Below are 18345 nucleotides of genomic sequence, written 5' to 3' on the forward strand. Positions count from 1 at the left end.
TTGGTTTTTGGTGAGTTGAACAGAATAACTTTTTTTTTTTTTTTTTTTACAGTTGTGACGTTTACTGAGCAGTTTTAAATTGACTGGCAAACGTAAGGTCGCCATGTTCAATGTGGACGTTGTTAAAGGAGTCGTTTAGCTTGAAGTCGGTGAAAATACAAGCACAAAGTTTGGGATACGCACGGGCATCATAAATAAACGACAACTTAGTTAATGTTTGTTTTTGAAGAGTTTGCTAAGATAGAGTTATAATCGAACTGTCAGCTTCGACGGAAGGAAATTCATGTCTGCTTTGTTATTATGTTGGACCCGTCTCCATCTGACACCCCAGAGTGTGAGAACACGTCTACATCCAATATGTAGTAGTGTATGTATTTACGCAGAACATTTAAGGCGTCACAGCTCTGGGGAGACAAGAAGGAGAGTTGTAGTCACTGGCATAGGCTTGGTGTGTCCCCTCGGCACAGGTACTTCGCTGCCCTGGGAGCGGCTTATCAATGCCCAGAGTGGAGTTATTGCTTTAGACCCCGAGACGTACAAGGACGTTCCGTGTAAAGTGGCTGCTCTGGTACAAAGAGGGACCGAAAACGGCCAGTTTAACGAGGGGAGCTATGTCTCCCGCAGTGACATAAACCGTATGTCCCCAGCCACAGTAATGGCTCTTGGAGCTACACAGCTAGCTTTGGACGATTCAGGTTGGTACCCTGCTTCTCAAACTGAACAGCTTAACACAGGGGTGTCTGTGGGCATGGGCATGGTTTCCTTGGATGACATTGCCCACACCTCTGCCGCCTTTCAGCAAAAGGGGTACAACAAAGTAAGCCCCTTCTTCGTGCCACGTATCCTTGTTAATATGGCTGCTGGACACATAAGTATCAAACACAAACTGAAGGGTCCAAATCATGCGGTGTCCACAGCGTGCACCACAGGCGCACATGCCATTGGTGATGGAGCGAGATTCATCGCCCATGGGGATGCAATCGCTATGGTAACAGGGGGAACCGAGTCATGCGTAGGACCGTTGTCCATTGCCGGGTTCGCAAGGGCACGGGCCCTCGCTACCAAATGGAATGACACACCAGAATTGGCGTCGAGACCATTTCACCCCGAGAGAGAGGGCTTTGTGATGGGCGAAGGAGCTGCTGTGCTGCTGCTGGAGGAGATGGAGCATGCACTGAAGAGAGGAGCTCGGATCTATGCCGAGATCCTGGGCTATGGACTGTCAGGCGATGCCAGCCATATCACTGCGCCTTCTGCAGATGGTGATGGGGCCTTCAGGTGACTTAATTAGATGGTGTTATGTAATCATTGGTGCTCCTTTCTAAAGGATATTTAATAAGAAAATGCCATTTATTTTGTCATGAAAAATTCTCGCCCTGGTAATTTTTCCCCCTCCAAAATAAGAATATGAATTGCTTGATCACAAAGGCTGTATGCATTGTGTCTAACATTTGGATTAAATTCTTTTGAATTGAATGCAACAATATAAAAAAACGGCAAAGTTTTGCATGGTTCATGAAATTTTAGTTGGGACCAACACAGGAAATACAGTCTTAAAGTTACGAATTTGACAAAAGATTTAATCAACTTTTTTTAAACAACAAATAAAATCAACTTAAATTAAACTGCGTTATCTCTTTCCTCCCAGGTGCATGTCTGCTGCCCTCAAAGATGCTGGGGTCTCACCTGCAGACATAACCTATATAAATGCCCACGCTACGTCCACTCCGTTGGGCGATGCAGCCGAAAACGCAGCCATCAAAAGACTCTTCCATCGAAACACAAAAAGCCTGGCCGTCTCGTCCACCAAAGGAGCCACGGGACATTTGCTGGGAGCCGCAGGAGCCCTGGAAGCCGCTTTTACAGCTATGGCCTGCTACCATGGGATCCTGCCCCCTACTCTTAACTTAGATTGCACAGAGCCAGAGTTTGACTTGAACTATGTTCCCTGCAAAACCCAAATGTGGCAGACTCAGAGCCGGAGGGTTGCGCTCACAAACTCGTTCGGGTTTGGTGGTACCAATGCATCACTGTGTATTGCCGGTGTGTGAGGAGACACAGTGTGTGTGTGATAGTTTAACTGAGTATTTGTCAGTAATGCTATAGGTGGTTGGTTAAAGGTATAGGTTAATGATTTTAACCTTCCGGTTGTCCTTCGCATTTTGTACACACTTGGCGTCCTCGCACCGGGTTTACATCTCGTCCCAGAATCAGAGTATGCCGAAAACACACAAATGCATATTATCAGCCACCGGGTTTACCTAGACCCGAAGGACAACATGAGGGTTAAACAGGTGAGAAGCTGTCGTAAGAGTTTTAGCTTGGTGATTGTTCTTGTGTTCCTGTTGACAAAAACGCATCTGGATTGACCATTGCAGTCAAATTAAACTTTAAAAGAAGTAAAAAGGAGAAAAAAAAAACCAAAGTTCTGGTTGGATTGTCTGGGTTTTTTTTTCACATTTTAAACATTTATATACATTAGGGATGTTCGATAATATCAGCTGGCCGATATTAGCATAATTATGTAATGTCGGCTTTTCTTCAGATAAAGAAAACCCGATAACACAATGCCAGGGTTGTGCCAAATGTGTGCTCAAAAAATAGTTTTGCAGATAAATGGCTGTATATTAAAATGAAAGTCACTAGATGGCAGCATTGCAGCTCATTTACACTCATTAACGCTCATTTATTTTAATAATCAGCGGATTGCATGCAGAATGCAGATAAATACAGATAAATAAATATTACCAGGCCTGTATTTTCTTTGGAATATTTCCCCACTGTTGCACACAAGTAAAGTAGCTACAATATGTGTCCTTCTTAGTTAACTTGTGTATGTATGTACTATTTTTTCACATACAGAATTTGGGATATTCAAACAGTGAATGGTGTATTTTTACAATAGTGTTGTATCACAGCGGCACTGTGATTATCTCCCCCCTCCCTGTTTTCCACAGTACCTGCTACCGTTGAAATGACAATGTTTTCACTCTTCTTTCACGCTTTTATAACCTATATAAATGCTCGTGCTGATTTATCGTATTTTCTGGACTATAAGTCACGCCAGATTGCAAGTCATGCCAGCCGAGAAAATGCACAATGAAGAAGAAAAAAAACATATACTGTATGTCACTCTGAAGTAGTGGCTGTCAGTGTGAAAATAAAGAATATGTAGATTTTCAGAGGTACAGGAGTAGCAGATAATGGTACAGTACAATAAGCCTAGAGTGCCCTCTAGCGGCTGTCAGTGCCAAAATAACAAACGTGAAATTATATAATATGGTTAATATAATAGTATAGTTAGTATAATATATAGTTGCACCTAAGTATAAATGGCAACCTCAGCCAAAGGATAAAAAAAGTGCTACCTATAGTCCGAAAAATACGGTAATTGCTAAATATCTTATATATTACATTATATACAAAACTGTAGTACCATTTTATTTTAAAGAAAAAAAGCTGTGCAGGAATATCCAAAATCCTTCGATGAATTTACGTATATATAATAATGCATACAGCATCTTTACCTCATCATTCATGTGTAACCTTGCAAAAAAGGGTAGGGTGTTCAATTAAAAAAAAAGATATTAACCATCTTTAGTTTGTCTACCCTAGTTTAAAAAAATAAATAAACCAAACGCTCATCTCGAGTTGATGAAAACAATAGTTTTCAGTTTTAGTCAAGTGTACATTCATAAACAAACGTAAATGATTTAACATTTCTTTTGCCATTTAAAAAGTATGAATACATTCCACCTAAATTTTCGCACATTTTACCTTTAAATGCGATTAACCTCGGCATTGTCTTAAATGGAGCTATAAAAGGCGCAAACGGGAACAAGGCCTGTGCTAGTCTATTGCACTGGAACTTTTGGTCAATCCTCAATGTACTCCCATAGATCCTTCTCATATCCTTCGTGCACGTGTTGCAACAGCACTCTCCGCCTTGTGTCACAATATCTATACTTATCTTGTACTTTCTGTTTTATATCCATCAGGGAATCTTGGGATATGTCCCGCTCAAGGTATCCTGAAAGCACCTCAGTGGCGTTTTCCAAGTCCGCTTGGTTGTTCTCGAAAATGATCGACTGGTTGTTCTTCCTCAGATAAAAGGCAAAGACGTAGGTGAACATAAGCATGGAGCGACACTGGCACAGCACGTCGACGGCCTTCTTCAGAAACTGAACCTCATTCCAGGACATGTTGTGCTGTAGCATCTCCTCCATTTTCTGCTTGATCTGAGCGTAAAGATTGTGCTCAAAGCGCAGGCTCTGCATGTGGTTCATGTAGCGATTACAGTAGAACAGGTACCTCAACAAGGCCGCCCTGGAGCGCTCCTGGGCATCTCTGGCAGCCTTAGCGTCCTCTGCGTCATAACGGTTGCAGTTGTACCAGGACGAACCGTGGGGCTCCCACGGACCAAGACAGACCCAACAGAACTCCGCTTTACAGTTCTGATTTCGACACACCATATGATTGCAGCCACCGTCTTTCTCAATAGTCACGTGGCATTTCGGACACTCCTTGGTATTCGCTGCGATCCAGTTAGAAGTCGCGCTGTCGTCGTCACATTTTCGAATCCATCTTCTCAGCCACATACACCTGACCGGATCGTGCCATTTCTCTCCACAGTTAAAACAGAACTGATGGCCGCACTTGCACTTTACCGGTCGCGCATCGAGGTACTGGACTTTGACAACGTGATGGCAGTCTGGCGCCGGACACCACTTTAATAGTCGATTACACTCCACGAAACTGTTCGTGATTAAATGTTGATATTTCACCTTGACTTCTGAATCTGTTATGAGGCGCATGACCGTGTCGTCGTCGACCAAAATGTCACAACTATGAGCAGGACAGGATATGGTTTGTCCCATTCCTTCTTCCATGATTTTGGTGGTCAGGTAATCCCCCCAGCACTGCATGCAGAACCTGTGTCCACACTCCAGGCCTGTGAAACAAGAGCTTGGAAAATTCAAGTAGCAAATCTGACACGGTACGTACCTGGTTGACGACCTGGTGTTCATTTGAACACGAACCCGAGGCTTTTTCCCGGGGTTGATGACATGACATTCGGAGTAAAGATTATCGACGTTTCCATCAAAGTATCTTTCGAAAAGTTTGTCCTTATCCCAGTTAAAGTGACTAAGAAGGATCCGCGTTATTGTCACAGCATTTTGGATGATGTCGTTAACTTCCCTTATGCACTCGACCATATGTTGAAGGATCTGCTCTGCGGTTAAAACCTGAAATTGGTAGTCTTCTTCCTCTTCCTCCTCCTCCCCATTGCTGTGGCTACATGCACTTGGGTCTCCACACTCATGTTGCTCCACATCAACCAAAGTATCATCAATCTCCCCTTCTTCGATCTCCATGGGGTCATCTTCGGGCTCCAATTTATTTACATACTTGAAGTGGTCCTCTTCACCATCTGATTCCATTCTTGGGGGCGCAGAGGATTTGTGATGAGCTGACCTCGGGATCGACAGCGTGCAGCGCAGTATTGGTTGATGAGTTTGATGAGATGCATGAAAAACAACTACTCATTTAAGCTGCCTGGGTGAACAATGGCCATTTTGTCACCGACAGCCAGGACCTTTCATTAAGAAAGTGTGAGAAAACTCTTCGGTATTAAAAGTTGAAAGACACTTTCGGACTTGAAGGGATCGAGGATGTCTATGTCAATGTTGGTGTTCTCTTTGTGCTACTGCAGCTTCAACTTATATTACTGCATCATTGCATCACTCAAGTTATATTAGGTAAAGATAATTCTGATGTCATCCAGCAATATCAAAGGAGCACGATGTATGAAAGACCCATATATGTAAATATGTTAACGTGTTTTGTTGGAATTACCCCCTAATGGTGGCCAAATGAAACAGGATGGAGGGATGGATGGATGGATTGGTGGATTGATGGATTGATGGATGTATTGATGGATTGATGGATGTATTGATGGATGGATTGATTGATGGATTGATTGATGGATTGATGGATGTATTGATGGATTGATGGATTGATTGATTGATTGGTGGATTGATGGATGGATTGATTGATGGATGGATTGATGATGGATTGATGGATGGATTGATGGGTGGATGGATGGATGGAGTGATGGATTGGTGGATTGATGGATGGATTGATTGATGGATTGATGGTTTGATGGATTGATTGATGGATTGATGGATGGATTGATGGGTGGATGGATGGATTGATTGATTGATTGATTGTATACTTTACATATATATCCTAAAGTGGAAAAGTACCACTTATAGATATTTTGTTAATTCTTTTTATTGCCCTAAATGTGTTTATGCAGTGGCCAACGCTCACATCCTGTAAAACATATGTGTCAAACTCAAGGCCCGGGGGCCAAATGTGTGGCCCGCAGGAGCTTAAAAAGCAAAGTAGTAAAGTCCATGCAGCAGAGTTTCTTAACCTATAAAATTATTTTTTTTTATTACACAGCACTGAACAATATTTGTAGCTTGAATAAATAATAATCAATTGCAGATACATGTATTAGTCTTTGACGGAGTAGTTACACCTATACCAGTGGTCCCCGACCTTTTTTGTTCCAAGGACTGGTCAGCCAGTACCACCTGTTACCCGTGACCTATTGTTTACTAAATTAGTAAAAATTAAGTACATTTTTTTACTGTGTCCCACTGCAGCCCGGTACCAAATGACCTATGAACTGGTACTGGCCCGCGCACCGTGGGTTGAGGACCCCCTGATCTATACAGTCTTCCATTTACAACCGGCCCTTCAAGGGGAACAGTATTGATGATGTGGCCCCCGGTGAAAGTGAGTTTGACACCCCCTGCTGTGAAATCTTTTTAGTGTCGAAACTTGTCGAAATTGCTGACACTGGACAATGTTCATAATCTTCATTCACTGTAGTTGTTGCGTGTAACGTTGTGTTTCTCTCTATTAAGAGAACAAGCAGGGCGAACCAGGAAGCGGAACACAGAGGAGTAGGGTGAGCAAAAAAAAAAGGAATTGATGTCCAACAGTCAATGCTGTAGACGTGGAGGTGAAGCTGATGGAACAGCGGCGGTGGTGGCAATGACGACGCAGCGAGACCAGATGGATGAGGCTGATGGGGAACAGAGGAGGCGGTTCACCGTGGGGCTTTTGGCAAGTGATTGGCTACAATTGGCAGAAACGGTGGCAATATATATACAGTATATTACTGTATATATACACACACTACTATATATATATATATACTCCTATATATATATATATATACATACATGTATATGTATATGTATATGTATATATGTATATGTATATGTATATGTATATGTATATGTATATGTGTATGTATATACAGTACAGTAGGTATATATACATACCTACGGTATATATATGTATATATGCATATACATTAAAAAACAAATGAAACTGCCATGGACTAAAATGATCGGACCCTCGGAGTAAAAATTGGCAATAATTTAAACACAAGAACTAATCCAGATGTGGGCAAACTTTTTCACTCGCGGGCCACCATTGTTCTAAAATTAAACACGGGGGCCGCAGGGTCAGGAGCAGATAGATGAATCGTTCATGCAAACTAAGATAAATGACATGTAAAAGTCATGCATAAAAGGCTAAAATGCTAAAATGTTTTTTTTTTAATCAATTTCTACACCATCTATTGGGGAAACATGGGTATTGCAGGGAAATGGCAGAAGTATAGTGATAACATAAATAAATGATATAATTTGGATTAAAAAGCTGAATGGGCCGCATCCGGCCCCCCGGGCCTTAGTTTGAACTAAAGTGTGTCTTATAATTAGCATCACAGGTGTCTTCAAACTAGTAATCAGTCAGTCTGCTGACTCTCTCTCTCTCTCTCTCTCTTCTCGTCCCCTCTCTTTGACTCGTTCCCCCCCCTTGTCTACATTCCTCCCCTCTCTCTATCTCCCTCCCCCTCTCTTTTCTATCTCCCTCTTTCTTATCACCCTCCTTATGTTTCCTCTCTCTCTCCCTCTTTCTTCTCGCCCCCTCTCTCTCACTCTTCCTCTCCCTCTATTTCCTATCTCCCTCTCTCTCTCTCTTATAACCCCTCTCTCTCACTCTCTTTCCTATCCCCTCTCTCCCTCTCTTTCCTATCTCCCCCTCTCTCTTATCACCCCTCTCTCTCACTCTTCCTCTCCCTCTCTTTCCTATCCCCCTCTCTCCCCTCTCTTTCCTATCCCCCCTCTCTCCCTTCTCTCTCACTCTTTCTCTCTTTCCTATCTCCCCCTCTCTCCCCTCACTTTCCTATCTCCCCCTCTCTCCCTTCTCTTTCCTCTCTCTCTCCCTCCCCCTCCCTCTCTCCCGGCTCCCCTCTCTCTATCTCCCTCCCCCTCCCTTTCCTATCTCTCTCTCTCTCTTCCGTGTCTCCCCATTCACTTCGCTGGGCGTTCGTGTCACACTGCCACACTGAATGGCACAAAAAAAAAGCAGCACTTGTTCATCACCTACACTGAGGGATAATCCGACGGCGGCGGAATCCAGCACCCCCAACGGGAACGCCGGAATGGAAACGGTGTCCGTCGTCAACGTCACCTGCATGTGAAGTGAGCGGCGTTGATTGTCTGTGACTAAAGCTGATGATCTCTGTGACTGCGCTTAAGTCCGTGACATGTGTGTCGCCTGTTGCTCCCGTTGTCTGTCTCTGCTTCAGCGACGTCTCCCTTGTATGTCGCTTGTCATCCTAACGTCCGTCTCGGCTGCTTTTCATGTGACGCCGCTGTGTGTGTAAATGGTGACATTGTGAATAAAAAGCCTCACCCTTCTCACCATCGGATTGCATACATTGCACAAAGCTCAGTTGAAGGGTTGCGTGCTGTTTTCAAAGCGCTGTGACGCCATTATAACGAATCAACTTAACGACTCTGGGGATTTTACGAAATAACGCATCATGACGAGAATACAATAAAGGCAACATTTGAGTCTTTTAATCAGCGAAGTGTTAAAATACATGTTCTTACTTTAATACGTGTTCGCCTGCGAAATACCTGCAGTCATTTCCCCATTAACAGCCTCGCAGGGCGGTAGCACCTCAATGCGAAGCGTTCCCTGAAAGTTAAAATGCCATTAAAAATTGCGGAAGCTGGATTTGTTCATTTGGCCGTTTCGTTGCCATTTTAGCCTCCTTTCTTTTACTTTTATGACAAATATATAAAAAAAGTGATTACTGTGCGTCAATAATGACCAGGTTGTAGAATAAGGAACACACTTGTGACTGTTCTGCATAGTGGGGGGGGGAAAAAAGACGGAAAAGGTTCATAGTGGAGATTTTTTCTTCTTGCCGATATCGTCCAAACACGTATTTCCCTGTCTTTCCCCCAAAACTATTTTTAGATCACATCACATATCACCTGTCGTGGAATTTACACATTTACTCGAAAGGCATTCCACAACTTAGTGTTGTTTGCACAAAATAAATGTTTAAAGAGAACACAGAGGTTTTCATTATCGGAGTAAAAAACGATAATGACTATTAATTATCTTTATGCTAATGCTAATATCGGGCCGATAATATCGGTCGGCCGATATTATTCTCGTCCGTTTTTTATGCTGACACAATCTCCTCAGTTTGTTTTTAAACAAAATGTGTTAATATATGTAAATCGCTTGCTTAAGCAACAACGAGAACTGTTTTTCTCCTGCAGTCAAGTCCATCCTTGACGTAATGCATTCAGGGGTCCTAGTTTTGTTGAGGCAAGGGTGGTTTCCAATTGTGACATCAGCAACATGTCTCCTGGCAATCGATGTTAGCATTTGGCATATGTGCAGTTGGAGATTGTCTGGGTCATACCAGTTCAGACTAGGTACAGAGTTCAAATTAGGTACCTGGCTTGGCATCAGAGATGATATTGTTTTCCATCCAAGAGACAAGGCAAAAATTTAAAAAAAAAAATTGCAGTACAAAAGCATAATTCATTTTTGTTTCAATAAATTTTTATTATAATGTTTTCTCTTATTTTTCAATCGAAATCATGTTTTCCCTAAAAATAATTTGGTTATTTTTTATGCTGACACAATCTCCTCAGTTTGTTTTTAAACAAAATGTGTTAATATATGTAAAGACATTTTTTTTAACAATGTCACCTTATATCTAAAGTATTTTACTTGATGTTTTTTTTAATTTTTCTATTAATTCTTGGATTTTTTTTATACTGAAACCTTTTTTTATTTTTATTGGGCCTCGGTCAAGCGCAAACCAGGTTTTAATCCATTAGAAACACAGACCAAAAAACTTCACCAACGGGAAAGATAAAACCCAAAGTCAAAGTTGCATTTTCACTAATTTATTATTAATACCAGAAACTATTTTCAAATACCGCATTTTCCAGACTATAAGTCGCTCCGGCCAAAAAATGCATAATGAAGAAAAAAATACAAATATAAGTCGCACCAACGCCCTCTAGCGGCTGAAAGTGTGAAAAATAACAAACAAGTGAAATTATATATTTTAAAAAAACAAGTCGCCCCTGAGTATAAATTGCAAACCCAGCCAAAGGATGGAAAAAAAGTATATAGTTATAGTCCGGAAAATACAGCAGTAGTAGAGAACCTGAAGCTGACCTTATCTAATGAATATAAGAGTACATATTCAAAGGTTCGGACGTGTATGAGAAGGAATGCTATTCTGAGGCTTACTGTTGCGTAATTAGCATGCTTCCCGAAATCAAATTTCGAAAAAAATAATAATCAATAAATAAATAGGGTGCACAACTGTGGGTTTCTTTCGTAGAGCTCAGAAGGCGTTGGGTCAGTGATCCTCGAGGCAGCTGTATGTTCACTGCATATTCAACGTCATAGTCACTCCTCTACAGCATAGAAGGTTGTAAACTCAGCTACCAAAGCGCCTGAAGCCCCAACCCGGTGTCACCAGAGCCCACACAGGCCCCCAAGTGATGAAGCAGCTACACAGAGCAGGAGGCCCACCGACGACAGAGCAGACTTGAGGCAGGATCAAACAAACCTATCTCTTATACTCTTATACCCCCCTTTTCTGTGAACCCTTCCCTGACCCACAGCTGTAGATGGGCAGATCTCTGACAGGTACCGATAACGTTGCTGAGTGTACATCCGTTCAAGGATTCTATAAGTGTTTCTTCTTCTTCTTCTTCATTTGGCTGTTTTCTTCGGGAAGGTCACAACGGTGGATCATCTGCCAATTTATTATCCAAATAGAATAGATTAACCCCATCAAACAACAACAACAACAACAACAACAAAAAGTCTTCTTCTTCGTCTTTCTTCCGGTCCCCTTCTGGGTTTGCCGCAGCAGATCGTCCGTCTCCGTCTCAGCCTAGTATCTAATACGTAGTATCGAGGTAAGCCGAAGGAGGGCACGTGGAAATCAAAAGTACTTTTATTCTATCAAGATGCCGATGCAATCAAAAATAGGACATAAATGCAGAAATAAAGTCATCAGTAATCATCGGTTTTCTCTGACCAATCATTATTGAATGTATATTTTTCAACTTTGAGGTGAACCAAAAATATATTATTCATTTTGAAATGATAGCGCATGTTGCTGGTTCTGTTGACGGCTGCAAGGAAATGAAGTTTGCCTGCCCCTGTTACATTGTAAAATTATTGTAATTTCAGCTTTTTTTTTCTTCAGTTTGTCCCGAAGTGTGTGGACTTTGCACAGATTGACGTGTACACCGAGAATAACAGCTGCGCAGTTTGTAGGAATTAAAGCTGCGCCGCTGTGTGTGCGCGCTGTGTGTGCGTGCGTGTATTCGTATCAGGTCACTGATAGATGGAAATGAAAATGTCAGCGAAGATGAATAGAACTTTTATAAAACGCCTTTGGCGTTTTCGTGTTACCTTGAAAATAGATGAATGTTGCTGCCTGGTTTAGAATCTGTACTTGGTCTGTGAGAGAAACTCACAGAACTGGTATGTACCCCGGTCAAGTTACATGTAGAACTTACTATAGGTGCACTTACAGTGCTTTCACGGAGGCAAGAGCTAGCAGCAATGTCATTAGGGATCTTGTTTTATGTAGATGGATGGATGGGTGGATGGGTGGATGGATGGATGGATAGATAGATAGATAGATGGATAGATAGATACATGGATGGATACATGGATGGATGGATGGATGGATACATGGATGGATAGATAGATGGATGGATAGATGGATGGGTGGGTAGATAGATAGATAGATAGATAGATAGATAGATAGATAGATAGATAGATAGATAGATAGATAGACCCACGTGCAAGAACTGAAAACTGCTTACACACACTTTCTTACTCTGCATTTGAGTTCCCCCCTTAAAATTCACCCATCCCAACGCGAACATTCATTGTTTGCACTTGTGGTCCTTATATCTTTCACTCATTTACCTTCCCCGTCTTGTTTGTCTGACATGCCCCACTCGTCAGTCTGAGTAGAAAAAAACAAGTTCTGTCGCGCTCCTTCTTCAGCCTATGTTAAACACCCACACGGGTAAAATATTGAACTGGAGAAAAGAATAAAAGAATAGACCCTTTTTTAATTTGCAGAACTTGCGATAGTTCGCCATGCCACACTCGACGAGATACGGTGTTCCCTCTCTGTATCGCGGTTCTGCTTTCGCTCCCTCAGTACACTTTGCAGATTTGCTTGACTTTAAAAATGTGGGTTCTTGTTTTCTTTGCAGATTTGCCTGACTTTAAAAATGTGGGTTCTTGTTTTGAAATTGAGGGAAGCCCATTTGCGAACGATCGCCGGTAGCTTTGTTTACCTGGACGAGATCGTACACAGCATGTTATTGCCTAATACAATGTGAACTCGGTGTGCTATTGGCACAAATTGAGCAGGCTCTTCTGTTCCTCACACTGATTGGCTCATGCATCGTAGCAACTCCCGTTGTCTGTCGGCCACTCTCTTGTTCACTTCTTATACAACGCTACTGTCCATATAATTGTGTGGGAAAGGGTAATACAGTCTGAAGAGGGTTGATACCAGTGTGGGGGGAGGTTCGGAAAGGGTAAATAAAAAAAAAATTAAGTTGAAGTATATTGATCGAATCTTTGGGAAATTCTTGAGTTTACAGCAGGTACGCTATCAACAGGCTGCCCCCAGAGGTATGTGTGCTAACCGCTACACTATGGGACCGACTAAAGTACTAGCAGCGGTGGGATTCGAACCCACGCCCCCGAAGAGACTGGAGCCTTAATCCAGCGCCTTAGACCGCTCGGCCACGCTACCACGCTACGTCGATAATATAATAACTACCTCATCTCTACGTCACGATTTTTCCCATTTTGCAGTGGGTCTTGGAACGCAACTGCCGCGATAGTAGTGGGATTTACTTTTGTATTTATAAATATTTTTACTTTTGTGAAAAGAGAGAGTATTTTATGTTACAAATGCCGCCATTTTTTTTACTATTGTATTCATTTACATTTAAAACAAGGACGGAACAAAGACTAATAATTGAGAATAAGTGTATCTATAACATTGGCGGTTAAACCTTTCTTACTGTTTGATCTCGTTTCCAGGCATCATGATTACACGTCACTTCCCAGAATCTCCACTTGACAGACAGTGAGGATCAAGGTGCCGTTTATCGGATGCATGTGACAGACCAGAGTCGGTACTGCGGCCGCAGGCGGAATGCTGCCGAGACCCCGTCAGCATGACCTTGCTGGACGTGTGGCTTTCACGCTCCATCCCCATGTGCCTGCTCCTCCAGAGCCTAGTCCTCATGGCTCTGTGCTTCCCGTCAGCTAGCATGTGTCCGAAGGGCTGCATTTGCCTCCGTGACTCCCATCTTCACGGCCTCAACGTCACCTGCAGTCACTCCCGCCTCAAAGAAATCCCCCCGAGTCTCCCCATTGACACGGTCCTGCTGAGGCTGGATCACAACCACATAGGAGCGGTCCCCGATCAAATCTTCCGTGGACTTCGGATTTTGAGGGAGCTCAATCTCTCGTACAATGCCATAGAACATTTGGAGGAGGCGGCCTTCGCCGGCATCGAGGCGACGCTGCAGCTGCTGGACCTTTCCCACAACCGCATCACGAGCGTACACAAGGACGCCTTTTCCCGCTTGAAGGCCCGCGTCATCGTGAATGACAACCCCTGGCACTGTGACTGCACCCTCCAACAGGCAATCAGTGGAATGGCTCACAACCACGAGGCCGCTGCCCGGGTCCTGTGCAGGAGCTCCGAGCTTCTCGATCAGGAGGGAAGGCCTTTCTTGGCAGTGGACACTGACCTTTGTAACCTGGCCAAAAGAACAACAGACTACGCTATGTTGGTGACAATGTTCGGCTGGTTTGCCATGGTGATTTCTTACGTGGTTTATTACGTCCGGCAGAATCAGGAAGATGCCCGACGCCACCTGGAGTACCTCAAGTCTCTCCCGAGCAAACCCAAGAAACCCGACGAGGCTGACGACATTAGCACTGTGGTCTGATGGAGTAATAGTGATTACTAACACCAAAATGTTTATGTTAGGAAATAGAGAAAGAAAATTTTTTTTTATTATTTTCAAACTGCTGGTGCGTTCTCATCCTCGCTTAATTTTCACCACTGGTTTTTAGTCGTTTTTAACCCTCGTGTTGTCCATCGGGTCTAGGTGACCCGATGGCTGATAATACGCCTTGGTTTGTGTGTATGTGTGTATGTGTGTATGTGTGCGTGATCCTGTACTGCACGGCTTGTGCCAACTTTTCCTCATACTGTTTCGGGGACAACGTGCAAACCCGTTGCGAGGACGTTGGGTGTGTAGAAAATACGATGGTCAATGGGAGGGTTGAGATAATCTTCTGCTCACGTTAGTGTAAAGTTTGTTACGCAAGCTTTTATATGGTCAATGGGAGGGTTAAGATAATCTTCTGCTCACATTAGTGTAAAGTTTGTTACGCAAGCTTTCACAGTTGAGAAATCGGAGAACAGAACGCTGACAAAGACATTTTTTTCTTCAGAGAAAAACTGTCAAATAACGGGACGGATCTTCCGTGTTAAAACTAAGCATAAAACTAAGCCGCTAAGCATAGCTTTAGAATCGTTAACTCGCTGGACATGTGGTACCCACTGGTCATAATCACCAAATAACCTAATAGGTAACTACATTGGCAGCTATAACATTTTTGCGGATGTCACGATATGAAAACACTAGGGGGCGTCAAATGACTAAAATTTCGAATCTACCGTATTTTTTTTCTGGACTCAAAGTCGCTGCGGAGTACAAGTCGCACCAGCCAGCTAGAGTGCCCTCTAGCGTCTGTAAATATTCAGTACTACAGGAGTAGCAGATACTGGTAGACAAGCCTACAGAGTCCTCTAGTGGCTGTCATGTGAAATGATACATTTTAATACATAAGTCGCACCCGAGTATAAATCGCAAACACAGCCAAAGGATGAAAAAAAATAGTGTGACTTATCGTCCGGAAAATAGGGTAATTAATTGCAGGGCAGCTGTGAATAAATTGGTTCCAAATGATGGAATTAATGATGTTAAAAAATATTTAAAAAAAAATATGCAAAGGTGTAATTCAATATTAATAATTTTATCAGTCTGATGCAAGGCAGGCATTGACCCCACAAATTATTATTATCATTTGATTATGATTATTGTATTTTTAACTAAGTGCTAAGTAGATGAACGGTGAAACTGATGGATAGACGTTGCACTCAAATGCGTTCATATTTTTTTTTTATAAGTCGCACCAGCCAAAAAATGCATAATGAAGTAGAATAAAATGTATTTAAGTTGCTTCGGAGTATAAAAATCGCACCAGCCAAGCGATGAAAAATGGTGCGACTTACAGGAGAGTAGCAGATACTGACACACAAGCCTAGGGTGCCCTCTAGCGGCTGTCAGTGTGAAAATAACAACCAAGTGAAATTATATATTTTGATATATGGGTCGAACCTAAGTCGCAAAACCTGACTTATGGCCCTGAAAATACAATAAGTAATTGAATATCGCAAAACCCCGCCACAGGATGATAAAAGAGTGTGACTTATAGCCCTGAAAATACAATAAGTAATTGAATTAATTAATCAGTATTAAGTAATTAATACAATATTTTTTACAGTCCTGGAAACTTCAAAACACTTTGGCAATAACAAGTTGCTTCAAGTCTACGACTGTGAATTGAATTGAATTGAAAGCAAAATAAGAGGGAATGCAACACAAAAAATCAGATATGTTTTGTTTTTTTTAATCATTGTTATCGTGGGGAACTTGCCTTTCCTCTCAACGCATCATTCGTATTGTTGCACTATTTTATTTTTGCACAACTTGTCAACAAGACTATTTATCATTTTTGGGAAAAAAAAAAGGGAAGATTTATTGAAACGGGGATGTCAGAAAGATGATTTATCATGCCTCTAGTTTGAGTAAAACTGTCAAAGCATGCATCGTTCCCCTTATATCAACATCAATGTGGAACGGGATGTTTGCAGCAGAGCGTGGAGGAGATGTTATCGCTTTTTCCCCCCCCCCTCAAATATCCTCACGCAAAGCCCAACGTCTAAGGATGACAATCAAAGTCACACCGAAACACGTGATTCCTTTGAACGAACAGCGACTCCTGTTTTTTTTTGATATCTTGAAAAAAAAATTGATGTTCTTGTGCAACTATGTAGCAATTACTTGGAGGAATATGTACAACGTTTGTGTGAAAATGACGTCCTAGAGGATTTGTAACGTAGAGAACAATGGGTAGAAATGTATGTAAATAGCTCTTTAGAATTGTGTGAAATGAAAAAAACAAAACAAAAACAAAACTTTAAGATCCAAAACTGCGCTTCCCCTATTAAGTCCGACTTTCTTTAGAGCAGTGGTTCCCGAAACCAAATTGTTGTTTCAAGACACGTTTATTTCACACATATTAAACGGAGCTGTTTTTAACGCACTTTAAACGTAGTGGTTTTATGCTAGCATTGCTAACTTTGGTCAGTCGGCAGGAGTGAGATTTTGTGGGGGGGGGGGGGGGAGCGCATAACGTGTCATTGTTTCATTCATTCATGCCCCCCAACCCCCGGACCGTCCACAATGGCACTGGGCTCCACCTAGGGGGCACGCCCCCCCGCTTTGGGAACCTCTGCTTTAGAGGCAGTTTCACCCTTCCCGTGACATGTCTATTTAATGCATGAACAATGTCATGAATCACACTGTAGCCACGGACCTGATGGATTTTCTTAAGTGCCTGAATATTTTTTGTCAGATTTATTTTTATTTTATTCTTTGATCTTTGATGTTGGAACATGTTTCAAGCTTGTACCTGCGAGTTTAAATATTTTTAAAAGTTGAGGGGTCCTTTTTTTTATTTTGAATACTTTTATTTATGGTTGGTCTATGTGGAATTTTATTTTGAAAGACAATCACCCTTTTTTTTTTATTCACCAGTAAGTTGTCCCACAAAATTTGACAAAAATAAAAGTAGCCCTAATTTTGAACCCTAGAACAATCTGGAGATCTTAAAAAACGTGATGAGATAACGGAAGACTCCAAAATTGCATCATTAAGAATGTGTCCTAAGCAAAGGACATCATGTAAAAATAATATTTATATTTTCATAAATGAATGTTTTCCATTCATTGTGTTTTAACATGCGCATTAGCTTCCATCTCTCACACACACGCACACACACACCCCCTGCTGGTGGTGTGTAAAAAAAAGGTTGGGGATCACTGATTTAAAGGCTGTGAAAATTTAGTGGTAGACAGCGTTAGTTAAAAAGTGAATGATGTAATAAGCACAGGTGAAATAAAAATGTCGGCCGTGACTAAAATGGATTTATGGTTTTGGCATTATATGAAAATAATTCGGGAAAAACTGTATTCGTTTTAGGTACTGCGTGTTTAAGAAGAGGTCGTGGCTGCGGTAGCATTGATTACATCTTGAGTTTTAAATGTGTGAACAATCGCAGATCAAAGGCTTGAGAGCCTTTCGCGATGTATTTTTAGCAATTCATTTATATCAAATTCACATCAATCGTCAACATTTTTTTTTTAAGACCTCCCTCCCACTCCCCGAATTGAAATACTGTTGAGAACTTAATAATAAGTATTTTCTTATCTGTACAAACCACTGTTGTGAGTTGCTGCCACCTAGTGCATTACGGCAGCAACACACTTTTGTCCAATGTGCCATATTCCATTGGAGGCCTCTCACGCCTGACCCTCCTGGCACCTCACCGCGCCCCCCCCCAGAGGGGGGCCCGCCCCACTATTTGAAAAGTACTGCATTACTGCAACCTGCACATCTTCCAGAGGCTGTAAAAAAAAAAACAAATAAGGAAATACAAGAAATGACCGAAGAAGGTCGAAACCTTCCAATGTTCACAGGACCAAAAATGACTGTGGGTATTATTTTCAAATAA

The 18345-nt window shown here is 42.0% G+C and overlaps 2 protein-coding genes, 1 non-coding gene and 1 pseudogene across 3 annotated transcripts; 2 read left to right on the forward strand and 2 right to left on the reverse strand.

Moving 5' to 3' along the window:
* Positions 1 to 106: 106 nt before the first annotated feature.
* Positions 107 to 3094, forward strand: oxsm (3-oxoacyl-ACP synthase, mitochondrial). Its single transcript, XM_008331572.2, has 2 exons — positions 107 to 1278; positions 1649 to 3094. The coding sequence occupies exons 1-2, from the start codon at positions 284 to 286 to the stop codon at positions 2049 to 2051; spliced, it is 1398 nt and encodes a 465-aa protein (XP_008329794.1). The 5' UTR covers positions 107 to 283; the 3' UTR covers positions 2052 to 3094.
* Positions 3095 to 3451: 357 nt separating this feature from the next.
* Positions 3452 to 5859, reverse strand: LOC103394325 (E3 ubiquitin-protein ligase arih1 pseudogene; annotated as a pseudogene).
* A 2513-nt stretch (positions 5860 to 8372) lies between these two features.
* Positions 8373 to 14798, forward strand: lrrc3b (leucine rich repeat containing 3B). The gene is made up of 2 exons (XM_008331575.3): positions 8373 to 8570; positions 13507 to 14798. The coding sequence occupies exon 2, from the start codon at positions 13644 to 13646 to the stop codon at positions 14424 to 14426; it is 783 nt and encodes a 260-aa protein (XP_008329797.1). The 5' UTR covers positions 8373 to 8570; positions 13507 to 13643; the 3' UTR covers positions 14427 to 14798.
* Positions 13132 to 13213, reverse strand: trnal-aag (transfer RNA leucine (anticodon AAG)). The gene has a single exon. It is a non-coding gene; the product is annotated as a tRNA-Leu (tRNA).
* Positions 14799 to 18345: the final 3547 nt, after the last annotated feature.

Source organism: Cynoglossus semilaevis, chromosome 18 (assembly GCF_000523025.1).
Source record: "Cynoglossus semilaevis isolate Cse_v1.0 chromosome 18, Cse_v1.0, whole genome shotgun sequence".
NCBI classification, from domain to species: domain Eukaryota; kingdom Metazoa; phylum Chordata; class Actinopteri; order Pleuronectiformes; family Cynoglossidae; genus Cynoglossus; species Cynoglossus semilaevis.

Bases quoted from the DNA above. Each gene is read 5' to 3' on its own strand.
- lrrc3b (XM_008331575.3), top strand. From the start codon at position 13,644: ATGACCTTGCTGGACGTGTGGCTTTCACGCTCCATCCCCATGTGCCTG.
- oxsm (XM_008331572.2), top strand. From the start codon at position 284: ATGTCTGCTTTGTTATTATGTTGGACCCGTCTCCATCTGACACCCCAG. The intron at 1,279-1,648 runs GTGACTTAATTA...CTTTCCTCCCAG, and splicing joins GATGGTGATGGGGCCTTCAG to GTGCATGTCTGCTGCCCTCA.